Below are 14888 nucleotides of genomic sequence, written 5' to 3' on the forward strand. Positions count from 1 at the left end.
TTCTCTGCTCTCCTCGCATTGTGTTTACTTTGCTTAGAGGGAAGTTTAGCAGCAGGCTCCACTGTAATCCTTCCTTCCAGCTGGAGCACGTTGTATCCCTGCCTCCACTTGAACGGGAAAGCAAGCAGCTCTCAGGAAAGAGTTAAGCCCAGCGAGGCTTTGGGATCCTTTGCTGGGGAGAGGGTTGCTCTTTTGTTTGTTTTGAAGTGCTGGCAGGAAAGTGGGGAGGAGAAAATTACCTAAGTGATAGTGAAGCTGCCACGAACTATATAAAACTGTGAAATCAAATCGGAGAAACTCCACCTCGCAGTCTTGAACCATAAGCACAACCCCTGAAGAGAAACCCACCCCACAACCGAGTGATCTCAAAGGCTTGAACTAAAACCAAACTACATGAGCTCAGAGCTGCTGCAGGACTGAAAACCCAAGAGCTGTCACAGCCAGATCCAGTTTTAGTGGGAGCTGCGAGCAGGAATGCTGTGCTTGGGAAGTTTAAAAATAATGAAGTGGAGGCAGCTTTTCTGGATTGCGCTCTGTGTTGTGGAGTTGTCTGGTGAGTATTGACTGCAGCAAATACCAGGGTTACAAGCACCGAGCAATAAAGCAGCGTGAGACTAGTGCATGGGGCAACTTCTTTATAACTTCTGAAAGAGCAGCTTGGGGGGATGCATCGTAATGAACGTTTAGTGGAGATTGCAATTTCACGTAATGAACATTTTACAGAACAGCACTGATCAGGCGCCTTGGCCAACATATTCGCAGCGATGTGCTGCAAACAGAAAATGCTGCTGGTTTGAAAAGGAAGGGAATCAGGATATGAGAGCTCCCTATAATATTACAGATAACACAAGGGGATGCATTGCAGCATGCAAAGCTGTAGAGTGCAGCCACAGTTCAAGTCATTTCTCAGTCTGCATTGGTGTAAATTAGCCTTACTTTTGTTTTGTGGTAGGAACTAAACATTTTCCGAAAATCAAATGAATCTCCATAAATATTAAAATCTCCTATTCCAGCTCTTCAAATATTCACCACATGAGAAAGTGAATAATAATACAGAGATTTTCTCTAGGTAGTACTTTTTAAAGGGTTGTAGTTTAGGGAAATGTTATCTTTTTTGTCCCAAACCCAACAACCATGAAGTAACAAAAAGGGACTAAAAAACAGTGAAGCAGCATTCTGTGTGCTGCATAGTATGCTGGGACAGGAGCCAGGAACCTGCGGGTGTCTCCTCAAATGTAATTTTTCCTTACTTACATGAATGTGAGCAACTAGATCTATTGAAAGAATTTGCTGTATTTTGTTCTTCTGTTTCATGGTGCTCCTTTCATTTTCCCTTTGCTGCCAAGGCATATTGCTCACACGAGCCGTTGTGCCTGACCCTCCAGTCTATGTTAATTTAACAGGAAGGAAAAAAAAACAATTTTATCTGAGAGAAATAAAATTCAGGACTGTCTGGTTGGGCTGAAGTGAGCGGCGAGCGAGGGTGTAAGACAAAAGTGTTTATCTGAAATGCGAAACCCGAGTTCCTTGTAGTACAAAGCAAAAATGATACAAAAGTGATAAAAAGCTTTGCCTTTGTAAAGACAAAGCTACCGGGCGACAGGGGGTTTAATGCTGCAAAATGTCATTCCTTTTGCCGGCACAGCCACTGCTCCACGTTTCTGCGGGATATTACAGTGCTTTATCAGCTCTTGCTGGAAGGTAGAGGGGGATTATTTCTGTTCAATGGAGCTGCTGGGCAGAGGGGAGAAAAACTAGGGAGCTCACCCTTGGGGCTCTGCGTGCTCTTCATCTCTTTGGGGAGGCCGAGTAAATTAAGCAAACGTTTTAGTTGTGCAGCTCCCGATGGAAATCCCAATTCGGGGAGGGGGTCGTGCTCACGTTGGCTCCTGGCAGCGCTGCCAAGGGTGGGATGACCGGCCTCCACGTGCCCCCCAGGACACCCTTCAGCTAAAGCCACATGATTTACAGGGGAAAAAAAAAGCCCCATGCCATGCTGGGCCAGGCGCAGGTCTTCTACAAATGCCACATGTGGATGCGGTGTGGGGAGGATGGAGGCCGGGTACCAAGTAGCTGCAAACCGCAGCCTGACCCCAGAGCAACGAGCAGCCTCGTCCAGCCTCGCGGGGAGCGAATCCCATATGCAGTGTTCAGTTCTGGGCTTTGCCTGATCCTTTGGGGAACCGCTGAGTTGCAATGAGAGTGGGAGAGGTTTATGCCTGTCCCTGGTCTGCAGAGCGGGCCGGTGCTCCGGGGCCGCTCGGGAACCCTCCGCCGGCACAGCAGCACGATGCTGCGAGCGGTTCATGGTGACAAAATTGGGTATTGATAAACCACGTGGAGAGCTGTCCTGTGCTTGTCTCAGAACGTACATAGACAAGAAAGCATGTGTTCTATTTGTACCTAATACAAACACTTTCTTTTTTTTTTAATCTTTTTTGTTTCCTTTTTATATCTTTTTTATTCATCTCTGCCAAACTTGATTTTTTAAAAATATCTCTTGTCATTTTAAAGCATTCTTCCTTTCCTTCATTTCCTCTTGCAAGACCTAGAAAAGTTCTAAAGGTCAGGGAAGGAAAAAGGAGCTTTAAAACCCACAGCCACTTGGGTTTAACATCTTTTAAAGGGCTGCACATCATAACTGCTCAAGCCAGCAGCAATCTCGGTCCCTGGGAAGGTGCCGGGCTCCCAAGCAGCACCCGGCTGCCGGAGAGGCCCCAAGCCCAAGGAAACCCTTGGTCCAGCAGCGGGGGTTTGGGAGGGCGGCTCGGGGGGGTCCCGCAGCCCCCTGCCCCCTGCGTGACTGCGGCCCCACACCCGTATCCTGTCTGGGAGGAGGAAAAGGGGGAGGGAAGGGATTTTTATCAGATATTTCCAGAGGGAAGAGGGCTCCACCCGCTTGAATTCCTGCCACATGGCTGAGAGCAGTAAAAGTGGAAAGGCGTGAGTAATGCAGGCTGGAGCCCTCGGAGGAGCTGCTGCGGGAAGCCTGGGCTGGCTGCAGCTCCACGGCTCCGTGTCCCACCGTTCTTCACCCGCTGCTTCCGCAGCCGCCGGGACCACGAGCGCCGGCGGTACCGTGAGTGCCGGCGGTACCGTGAGTGCCGGTGGTACGACGCCTGCCGGCTCACTTGCAGCGCTTTGCCGTAGCTCAGCCACAGCCCTTGCAGCTTCTAGAGCGCTAGCTGAGCTTGGAAAAAAACTTTGTTAAACACACAGAAGAGTTTGAGAAACTATCCTGGCACAGGGTTTCTGTGTCAGAGCACTCAAGTAGGCACCCACTTAGCAAAAGGTTTACCAAGAGATTAGTGTATCAGCATCGGAGGTGCAATTACTGTCTGGGAATCCCCTGCGGGTTGCACCTTCCACCATGCAGGGATGGACGAGCGGGGGAGAAACCCCCGGGTTTAATTTGCTGCGGGTGCAGAGTAGGGCACAAATTACAAAACTTTTCTCCTGCTTCCTGAGCCTTTGCCACTGCAGAGTTTTGCCTTCTGTGGTCCTGGTGTAGTGCTCAGGGATGAGCGTTGGACCAAGTCACTACTTTAACATTTATATTGTTGCTTTTTTTATTTGACATGAGCTGAGCTACTTCCTAAGCCCCATTATTAAAATATCTTTAAAAATCAGAGGTGTTTGCTTTTTAAAAGCTAGATAGGTAAATACAAGAGGTACTGTGAAGTACAGTTTTCTTTCACATATCTGCAATGCTTTTGCTCCTCCGTGTGCTAGCGCTGCCAGGTGAAGATTTCTCCAAGGTTAATAAATGGCTTGGCTTAAACTCTCAGACCCTTAATACTAACAAATTGACAGAGTTTAGCAAAGCTAGTAAAAATGTATGGTGCAATAAATGACCCACTTTAGCTGAGCACCATGTGGATTATCCATCTCACATCTGGATCATTATTTATCTCATGAGTCCTAAGGTTTCAAAAAACTTAGCCATGTTTTCTATAAACGCGCCTGCATACACTACAATAAAGGGAAGAAAAAGAAATACTGTGTGACAGGCCTTCTCACAAATTACACTGAGCAATAAGCCAGGCTTCAATTTATGACATTCAGTGGTGAAAAGACTTTGATTAGAAATACTTCTGGTGCTTTACAAACATCTGGAATAGTTCAAAGGTGCTTGGGTGGCTGTGGCACTTGGGGAGGTCAAGTCCAGGCACTACATTGTTCTAGTGATGTAAAGTTTCCTGCTAATGTCCGTGCAAATACAAAGCTGTATGCAAAGCGTGGATTTAACTTTGTGCTACTCATTATTCTGGGCACGCAGTCGTGCCTCCTGCTTTTGATTTGTTAAAATTCATCAGAAAAACTTGGTGATTTAACCAGTTGGAACAGAATTGTCTTGGAGAGAAGAAACTTCTCCCTTAAATAAAAGCCGTGCCAGAACCTAAATCCCAGCTCCAGACACCTGCGCCGAGCCCTCGGCAGGGCCCCTGCCTCCCCCGGTGCTCCCGCGCCCAGAGCAGCTGCAGCCGGGACGGGACGGGACGGGATGGGACGGGACGGGATGGGATGGGACAGGACGAGATGGGATGTGATGGGATAGGATGGGATGGGATGCGATGCAATGGGATGGGATGGGATGGGATGGGATGCGACAGGACGGGACAAGATGGGATGGGATGGGATGGGATGGGATGGGATGGGATGGGATGGGATGTGCCAGCACAGGTGGCCCTCTGGGGCCAGGCTGGGGTGCGCTCCCCCCTCAGCACCCTCCGGTACAACCACCCACCAGCTGCAGGAACAGCCGAGGAGCTCTGCCTGCTGCCAGCCATTGCCAAAATAAACTTCAGTGATCTCAGTCTTTGCTTTTCGTAAACCATCCAGGTTCTCTGGACCTGATCCAGCAAAGTACTGACATCCCGACATCATAGAAAAATTCCTGCCGGGACAATACTGAAGTGCACGATACTACGGTGCACAATACATAAATGCATGTTTAACTGGCAGCGGATGCTGCCCTGATGCTGGCGCCGGGCGGCTGCTCAGGACCTGTCAGTGCTGCTCCATCTCCAAGGGTTGTTTAGAAGGATGAAGTAACTTTTCTTGGAGCTCAGGGTCCCCTGGGCAGAAATACAAAAGAAAAAATGTATTTTGTATGATTTTCTCTTTAGTGTCTGGATAAGAATCCTAAACAGCAACAGCCCTGGAGTAGAGACTGAAGCTGTTTGTTAAAAGTGGAAATAGATCTTAAGAATAGAAAAGGTTAAGAAATGGGAAGAAATGCATTTGCATTGACTGATATAGTTCATTTCAGAAGGAAAAGCTGGAAGTGTCATCTTTGTAACATACCAGGAAGCGATATATAAACTTTAAGTTAGAACAGCAAACCGTTCTCCAAACGTTCAGTTTTACCTCCAAAGCTGGTTTTGCTCATGAGTCAGAGCTGATCCCAAGCCAATGGGAATGTTTCTATTTACTTTGAGATTGTGCCTGCAAATGCAAATCCAGCTTATTTTTTCCTGAGGCACATAAGTGATCTCTTCCAAGGCCCGAGTCTTTCCTCCAAGGATTATAAACCCAAACTACTATGAAATCCAGCTTTGTGCAGAGCTTTGTGCATCCCTCGGCAAGCCCGAGGATCGGGCAGGATGAGGGCAGAAACGAGCCACTCCAGGACCCTTTGCAAGTGCTGCACCAAAGTTTGGTACTCGCCCAGCTGAACCGTTTAGCCTCTGAGCTTCTCCCATCTGAGCTCTAGGGCAGCCTGCTATTTGGGGGCAAGAAGAAAGTGAATTTGTGAAAGCAGTTAACCCTTCCCTGCCCTGCCTGCAGGGACCCTCGGGGCTGGGGTGGGGGGACAGCAGCCCCTAACACCTTCCTCTGCCACCAGGCAATGCTTCTGGGACCCCAACATCCCCCACCCCACGAACAGCCGTGACCACAGAAACGAAAGGCATCAGCAGCACGGCAGCCACCGGAGCCCACGGAGCCCCCAGCAGTGCCAAGCCGACGCCAGAGATGTCCGGTAATCGCTCCCCGCCCCCCGTGATTCCTGGTAGCATTTGCATGAATAATCAGATTTATTAAGTGCACAGGCTTGCCCTAAGGAACTGCATCGTTGGTGCATGGGTGGTGCTCTCAGAAAAGAGCCTGATAGTATGGTCAAAAGCTTTAATCCTGGCCAAAAAATGCCACCTGGGGCAACCTAACACTGCTGTCTTCAGGACGGGCAGCTTAGACCCATCCTTTTCAAAACAGCCAAGTGATGATGGGACAAAATGCTCATTAATCTTTTATCTCAGCATACCTATTCTTTGCCCAGCAAAAGGCACCCATAAGAGGTCTGCCAGCCTTTCTGCTAAGAGGCTGAGGCTCCGAAGAGCTCTGAAGCAGGGACCCTTGCACAGATGTACGGTGCCTTTCTCTTATGCCGTTTGAAATCTGTACATCTTTTTGAAGACTCTGGGTCAAGGGAGAGAGCAGGGTGATGGAGGGGAGGTCAGGCAATGGCATCCTTGCTGTGGTGCAGTGTATGCCCAGGAAATTAGTCCATTGTAAACAGATTATGAAGCGCATGTAACAATTAGGTAACTGAAGCAAGCCTAATGGGCATTTCTTATACAGCCAATAACACGTTCTGGTACCGCTGGCTATGACAAATCAATATTGTACTTCAGTCATCGCAATGCCACGCATTGATTTTAGAGGACTTAAGCTTTCTCATGTATCCTTTTCATTGCATTTCTTCAAAACTGAAGCTGCAGCCACATCCCCGGCTGCCAGGACCACCTTCCCGGGGCTCAGCAGCGAGCGGACGAGCCCGCAGCTCAGCCGAGACCCCACGCAGATGCTGGGCACCCCCTTGGACCCCAACCACACGAGCCGAGGGGTCCCCACAACCGAGAACCCAGCCACACAACCCAGGACAATGGAAGAAATCCCAGGACCCACGCCAGCTATGACAAGCTCTCCTGTCACCTCGGGGCATCCTTCCATCCCGGCCAGCACCACGCCGCTGCCCACAGTCAGGGGTAGCCCGAAGGTGAGGATTTGGCTGGGCACAGCGGGCTGTGGGACCATGAGGAGGCTGGACTTGTCTCACAACCCCCTGACAGTTCACTGAAACCATCGCTGTGTTTTTTCCCTTCCAGAACATCACCTGCCACAACGTCAAAGAAGTGAGTGACACCGGAGCCATCTGCTTGCAGCTCAACGAGTCCAGCACTTGCGTGAGTCGCAGCCCTGGGTGGCCGCATGTCTCCAAGGGGGGGACATGCAGAAGGAGGGGGGCTGCAAGCAAACAGCCAAGGGCAGGTTCTGCAGCGCTCTCAGGCTTGCGGCAATGGGGTCACCCACCATAGCTGGGGGGTTGGTTTAGAGTGGGGAGCTCACACCGTTATCCCTAGGGCAGAGCATCTGAGCTGTGCCAAACTGGCAGAGGTGGGGATGATCACAGCAGTCCCAGGAGGATCCCAAAGGGGTGATTACAGCAGTCGCAGGGGAAATGCAACCTCCTGGTTTCATAAAACCACCCTTTTCATAATTAAGAGCTGGGGTCAGTTAATTTCTAAAGTATCTCCCACCATGTTTAACGGGAAATTGTCTTTGCTCTTCCTCTTCCCTGTTGGAAATGCGAGCGCCTTTTTTTGCCTTGCCAGCTGCCCTAGGAAAGAAATCAAGGCATCTGAAGGAGCATGGGTGCAGCTCAGTGTCCCCATCTGCACCAACTCCTAAGGGAATCCCAGGCTCTCTGTAACCACCCTTGGCCTTGTGCACCAAAAATGAAGCATTTATAAAAGCAGAAGAGGGTCCGGCTGAGACACTATTGTGGGTGGGAGGCAAGAAACCTTTCACACTGGAGGTACAACCTGCGACAGGGAGCAGATGGTGCTGGACCTTGTGGGACAGCAGACTTGGCAATGCCCTGGGTGTAAGATGACAACGATTAATTTTACTTCTGCTGGTCAGCTATACTGCCACTGCTTTGGATGAGTGAATTCTTACTTGGCTTTTCTCTGCAAATTGGCCATTAAATGGCGTTTAGACTCACTCCTGTTTACAAGGACTGCACTTTAGTGAGAATTCACATGGAAACTCCTCCGCGAGGGAGCGATTCTGTTCCCAGATGCCATCTAGTGGGGACCGGCACCTCCTGGGCCCAGCGTTTATACACATTATGCATATATTACATACCTGCCCATACAGAAATAGATGCATATATAACATACAGAACATCCTGGAGAGTTGTATCTAATTGCACATACTCCTAGCCCTTCCTCTATGTGAAACGAGTCAAACCGCCCCACTTCCAACCGTGGTTTTCTGGGAGCTCTCAGCCCACAGCAGACCTCTCCCGTGCCTCCACCTCAGCATCATCGAGAGGGAAAAACCAGCTCAGGCTCAGCAGCTGCTGAACCTGGGAACCAGATAAGAGCGTCTGCGAGGAGAGCAGATAGGAGGGACTGGGCCGTGTCTCGCTTTCCTGCTGGCCTTTCCCAAAGCAAATGAGCAATAAGCTGGCACCCAGCGCTGCTAATTGCAAAGGGAAATTCTGACACTCCGATGAGTTCTTTCCACAGCAGAGAAAGGAAAATACACACTTGGGTCTCTTGTTCCATCTTGGCCTTTCTCACCCCAAGCCAAGCTCTACAGAAACAGCTGAAAATGATTTGTTTGTTATTCTCTCATGGATAAGTTTCTGCATTTTTTTATGCTAAGAGGATGTGGCGACCCGAGTGCAATACAGAGGCAATTCTAAGGCAAAGAGAGGAAGGCACTGAGCTGCCCAGCTCCGCGCAGCGCTGCAGGACAGGAGGGTTTTTGCCTCTTTCGCAGCCCCACGTCGGTGGGCACGTCCCGGGGAGCAAGTGGAGGGCAGGGGCAGGACGGGGGATTCAGCTGGAGCCGGTCTCTGTCTCGAGGGGGTGGGCACGGCCACAGCTCAGATGATGTTCCCAGCTGGGAGGATGTTCGGGAAGCTGATAACGTCTTTTAGCAACTGTGGGCTCTGTCTCCAAGCCTGACTGTGGCTGAAAATAGACCTGAGGAGAAAGCCTATCCTGTCTGATACAGAAATTGGCCCACAGAAGGGAAAGGCTGCAGCTCCTCACTCCTCTTCCTCTTCCACCCGAGAGTCGGTTCAGCTCTAAAATGTGAGAAATTTGTATTTTTTTGCCTAGTCTTTGATCAGCAACCTAGCAAAAACATTGAAGACATTTCCTAAACAGGAAGGCTCAATGCTTCTTTGTTATTTCCCTCCTTTCCCAGCCCCTGCCTGGGACTCCGAAACAATAGGGCTCTTCAGGCAGCTGTTTCAGTCCAAAAATTGGAGAGACTTGCAATGCAGTTCAGATCCTAAATTTAGCTTTGTTTAAATGCCATTTGCAAGAGTTGCTAATAATATCTTCATTTAATTTATTCTCATTAAGTTAAGAAACAAGAACTAAGCATCTCCTTTTTCTAGGTGTTGGTATTGGGGCCCAAAGCAGTGGTGAAGTGGGAGGTGAAGGGCTGACACCCAGCCCAGCGCTGTTTGTCACTTCTTGTTGCTTCTGCTCAGCTTTGCACAGCACAGATAAGCCACCAGCACACAAAGGGTGAATGCACTATGCTACCAGTAGTATCATCAGCATAGCTGAGATGATGGACAATTAGCTGGTTCGGTTTGTTCAATGGCTGTTTTTTTGAAAATTTTGCAGAAACATTTTTTAGAGATGAAGGGATCGGACTTGTGGAGTGCAATATGTGAAGAAAAAATCCGCCCCATTTCCCCCCCCTGCCAAATTAAACTTGCTAAATCTGAGGTGGACCACGACTGCATGCTCCTCATCCTCGTCGGTGAGACAGGTCAGTTGAGCTCATTCCTTTTTGGCTGTCATTGATACCGCTGGATAATGACCTTGATGTGGGCAATGGGAGAGGGGACTATTTGTGGAGAGAGGCTGTGGGACACAAATCCTCGGTTACAACCCAGGAGGAGACTTCTCTCTGCAACTACTGCTCTTTTCTCTGGGGTCTTGCTCGATCCACGGAGCCAGGACATTGCCTCCAGAGCAGCAAAGGGGCTCACGGCTCCTCCGTGTTCACCAACGGCCAGGCTCTTCAATGCTGACATTAGCTGCAACGTGACCCTCTTTGTAATGTGCCTCTTCTGTTTTAAACCTTGCAGATCCTGCTACAGATATACTACAGGAGTCTCACTGGGAAAAGGTAAATTCCTTAAGCAAATTCAGCTGGGAAAAATGGGTGGCCCGAGTGGCTGGAGAAAGGAGATTTTTAGACGGTCGGTTGAGGCTGGGGCAGGTGGCTGAGACCTGACCCTGCCTCCATCTCGGAGGTGCTTGCTGAGCCTTGGCACATGAGGTGGTTGGAGCCAACCACCAGACATGCAGCGAGGCAGCGGTGCACCGTAAGAGAACTAATACAACCACTGAAGGCAGAAATTCTTGGAAAAGTTACTGTAAAATTCTGTAGTATTTTCTTAAAAAAGGCCTAGATCCCAACAATAACTCTTAGGATGTAATTGGCACTCTGCTTCTTCAAAGTACCACGCTGACATTAATTAATTCCTCCTCTCAACACTCCAGTGAGGCTGCCGTCAGCTTATAAAGCTGAGCTCCAGGTGCCTATATAAATGGCAGCCAACAGAGCTGCAACAGCAGTGCACAGAGATATTTCAGCCGTGCAGATGCACGCTCTAAATCTCAGGGCCTGAGCGCTCCGCTCCGGGGGAGAAAATTGCCCTGTGCCACAGAAGACGCTAGGATGGAAATGAGACAGCGAGAGCTCACAGGGCGAGTGCAAAGCTCAGGAGCTGGGCTAGCAAAGCCCAGCTTTGTTTACGCGAAGTCTAACAAGGAGGTGAAGAGCAGCATTGTTTTAAGCCTGGTGCCTGTTCAGCAGATGCACATGTTTCCTGTTTGTCGGACTCTCTTTGGTGTTTTTTCCAGTTTGGAATAAAATCCCTTAAACGGGGGAGAGTGAGGAACCACCAGGACTTTTCTCAGAAGACCCTGATCGCCTTGGTCACATCTGGACTCATGCTGGCGTTCCTGGGCTTGGCTGGATATTTCCTGATGAAGCGGCGGAGCTGGAGCCCCGCGGGAGAGAGGCTGGTTAGTGCTTATAGATGGCAGAAGAGCAGGTAGAGAGGAGCTGGGGGGTTGCCCAGGTGGGAGAGGAGGGGGCTGCTCCGCACCCTGGGGCTCAGTACCCTCAGCCTGTGTGTGTGTGTCCCCAGGTCGATGGGATGGCTCGGGCAAGGCGAAGGGCAGGAGCGAGGGAGGCCAGATGGTACAGGGTGAAGGGAAACCTCTCTTGCCTTCTAAAATTAACTCTTAGCTGATTGCTCCTGTGGGAAAACCGCCCCTTTCTCGCTCGTGCTTCTAGGTCTAACACTTATTTTTGCTCAGCAGTAAGAACTCATCCAGCAAGACCCCTCCAGAGACCCCGAAACCTTATGAATTTGTCATTAAAAGTGACACACTTTAACTTTCCATTCACTGCATTTGAGTTATATGTCTGTCTTGTACCGATGCTGTAATAAAGGCTATTTCTCCCCTCACTTGACAAGTGATGGTAATAAAATATATCAAGAAAGAAAGAGAAAGAAATTTCCTATTTCCATTTTCCCCTTTCCAGGCAGGCTGACCACTGAGGACTCTTCCCTACCAGTGACTTTCAGGGACGTGAGCCCTCTGTAAAGTGAGGACTGGCCATGCTTTCCCCTGTCGCTGCTCGTGGGCACGTGAACAGTTGTGTCCTGGGAAGCCATTAGATGATTTCACTGCCAGAAAGGATGCTCTCAAAACATGCAGATGGGAAGTCAGGTACATGTGTCGGAGGCAGGGACATTGCAGCTTGAGCTGTCGAGCCTGCTGCCTCCGGGTACCGTCTCCTGGCAGCGAGTGAAAGGCAATGTAAATGCGTGGCTGGGAGCTGCCCATGTAAATGCATGGCAGTGTCAATCCAGTTTCTAGGTGAGATGTGTCCAGTGCAGACAAGGGTGTCAGCAAAGGGGCCAAGCGGTGCCCAGGTGCTGTGTTTAACCTGGCTGGGGAAGAGATGAGGAATTAATGAAACGATGGGGCAGGCGGGAAGCTCAGCAGCCTGCTGTGCTGCTGGATGCCACTGGGCAAACAAGGAGCGGGGCTGGCGCCTGCCTCCCTGGTCTCATATCTGCTACCGGCTGGTGATCTCCACCCGCAGCCCAGGACCACCAGCACCCGTTGCATTGCTGTCAGACCTGCCATGGTCCGACACATCGGTGAGGTTATCGTGGCGGGAGGTGGAGGCAGCTCTGCTATTGCTCTGGGTCCTCCAGAGGCATCTGCTCCTTATAGCAATAGCAGTAACAAGCCACACGGCATGGCTTTGCATTTGCCGGAGTGCAGTCCTGCATTTCTGCTACCTGGCTGCGAGCTGTATATCTATTTACAGGCTGAAAGAAAGAAGGACAGGGAAAGAAAGAGGCAATTTCCATACCTTTCATTCAATGGTGCTTGTTACCGGGCCAAAGTGGAAAGCAGAGGTGGACTGTCACGGGGTAGCTTTGCAAACCCGAGGCAGGGTCAGCTCCAAAACCTGGTTATGAGAAAAACCACAAAACCTGACGACTTCTCTTTTCAGGTCCAGGGGAAAAAAAAAAAATGCCGTTCCTGGCTGGTTTTCTTGCTTCGTCTTGCCATGGCTTGGTTCAGGCCCCCTGTTCCCCTTCTCATCAGCGAGAGCAGGTTCCCATGCCTGCAGTTGTTTGTACCTCCTGTCCAGGAAGCGCAGGCAGCCCGCCAAGGCGCTGCCTGCAATCAAAGCCGGTTGCTGTCAGCCCTTTCCCTTCCCTAACTCTGCCTTTGTTATTTATGTACCTGTTTAGGCTGAAGACCCATATTACACAGAAAACGGTAGCCAGGGAAACACGATGTTGATGATGTCCCCCCAAGAGCAACGTGAGCTGCAGGAGAAGCCAAACCTCAACGGTGGGACTCAGGAGAACGGGACTGGCCAAGCGTCCTCCAAAAACGGCCACTCAGCCAAGCAGCACAGCCCCGCCGACACCGAAATGTGAACCGGGCAGAGAAATGCACCCTTAGCGCGAACTAAGAGGGGAGTGGAGAGACAAGGGAGGGCGAGAGTTTTCTATGGACAGTTAGGGAATTGCAGACCTTTTTTTTGTTGTTATTATTATTTCTGTGAAGAACTTCAAAATCAGCCTAAAGCACATTAAGCGCCAGAGCTGCCAAAGTCCTGCTTCTCTGCCTCCTCCTACTTCTCCCATTGACCACGCAAGACACTTTTTCGCAGCTGTTCTCTGCTTTTGTTGTTAGAAGAACATAATGAGAAATGCAAGTGCCCTTAGCCCTGAACAGCTTTTAAGCAACGGCAGACTGAAGCTACAGAAGCCTTGAGCCAGACTCCAAACAGGCCAAATTTTTGGTGGCAGTGTGTTAGGCTGATTAAAATAGTTAAGTTGGGATTTCAGTGACAAAACCCTCTCAGGTTTCAGATAATTTTGGTTAACAGAGTTGTTTTTTATCCCATCTTCATGCTTAAGTGCAGGATTTCTTCCTCTTTTAAGAACAACAGGTATTTAATCCCCCTTCTTGTGCTTTAGGTCTTCTTTAGTATTTCCTACTCCAGCAGAATTTGCTGAAGCTGTGTAAAACTTTCCACATGGAACTGAAGGCTGAAATGTGAATAGACCTCAAACTTGTTTCTTTTTCAACCCTACCAGTATGCAGGTAGTTGCTTTAGAGTAAAAAAATCTTCCCCAGTCTCTTCATGTCAGGGACTGGAGATGGTGTTTGACGAGGCAGAGCCATCAATCAGTCACCAGAGTGAGATGGAGAACACTTGATACGGCTGTCGATGGCTCTGCAGACGCCTGGGGCTGGCCGTCCCACCACCCTCCCTCCCGACACGCGGGGGCTAGTGCCTGGGTTAGGACTTTGGGAATAAAAGATGCCAAAGGGCTCCCAGTGGGACAAGTGCTGGACAGAAACCTGGCTCTGCTACGGGTGTTTCTTCCTCTGCATCAGCAGTGGGTACATGAACAAAAAGAAGTATTTTCGCTTTGGTTAAGTGAAGGCCAAGACCAAAATCCCAACAGCAGGAGCAGGTCTTGCCTAGCTCTGCACTCATCCTGCCCCCGAGGCAAGCGGTGCTGCAAGCTGCATTGCTGAGGACGAGCTACGTGCAGCTTGGTCAGAGCCAGGGACCGGGGGGGGTTGTGCTCAGTCCCCAGCATGTGCAGCTCAATTTTAGGGAGTCAAAGCTGTTGTCATGCAAGCCCGGTGTTGATGGTGCAAGACCACAAGAAGCTGCAGTTCAGCAGATGTTACTCATACCACAGTCTCTGCAGGCACCAGCAGTGACCTCCACATCCGAAATAAGGACAAAAATGGCCCTTGAAGCTAATCTACCCTCTCACTAGTGAATTTATTGCAACCTTTTCTTGGTGCTGAACACCTGAGGGGAAGGCTTTTTTTTTTGGTACAATGCTTAAAGGAATGACAGCAACGCCCGTCATGATCTGGGGCTGTTTTCATGGGTGCAAGAGTCATTTAGACATGGTTTAAAGTATTTCAGGTTTTGTTTGTTTTGGTGTGAACTGCTTCTCCCAAATCTCATTGTAAATAATCCCAGTTGAAAAAAAAAATTGAGTATTAAAAATCAACTTCTCTGTAGTGTCCTTGGAACAACAGTGTGTTTATCCCACCGGGACGCGTGGCTCTGGCTGCGCCATGTGCCAGCGCGATGTGAGGACAACGCCTCGCAGAGAGGTTGTTTCCCAGCAGAAATGCTATGACTAAAGGCTGTGGCTTGTTCTGAGCACATTTTCCCTGTCTTTCAACAAACACATTTGCAAGACAAGTGACGTACAGCACACTATTAAACCTCGTTTGTTTGATTTTCTGATGTTTAAGATGCCCAGC

General features: G+C 49.7%; 1 protein-coding gene across 3 annotated transcripts; it reads left to right on the plus strand.

Annotated features, from left to right (window-relative positions):
• The first annotated feature begins 300 nt into the window (after positions 1 to 300).
• CD34 (CD34 molecule) lies at positions 301 to 14639 on the plus strand. 3 transcript variants are annotated; one of them, XM_009923239.2, is made up of 8 exons: positions 301 to 553; positions 5849 to 5983; positions 6717 to 7000; positions 7110 to 7187; positions 9657 to 9804; positions 10127 to 10167; positions 10908 to 11072; positions 12830 to 14639. In XM_009923239.2, the coding sequence occupies exons 1-8, from the start codon at positions 475 to 477 to the stop codon at positions 13019 to 13021; spliced, it is 1122 nt and encodes a 373-aa protein (XP_009921541.2). In that variant the 5' UTR covers positions 301 to 474; the 3' UTR covers positions 13022 to 14639. The 3 variants fall into 3 exon arrangements, with proteins under 3 accessions (XP_009921541.2, XP_069628332.1, XP_069628333.1); XM_069772231.1 differs by lacking the exon at positions 12830 to 14639 and adding an exon at positions 11370 to 12823; XM_069772232.1 differs by lacking the exon at positions 12830 to 14639 and adding an exon at positions 11373 to 12823.
• Positions 14640 to 14888: the final 249 nt, after the last annotated feature.

Source organism: Haliaeetus albicilla, chromosome 26, assembly GCF_947461875.1.
Source record: "Haliaeetus albicilla chromosome 26, bHalAlb1.1, whole genome shotgun sequence".
Taxonomy (NCBI): domain Eukaryota; kingdom Metazoa; phylum Chordata; class Aves; order Accipitriformes; family Accipitridae; genus Haliaeetus; species Haliaeetus albicilla.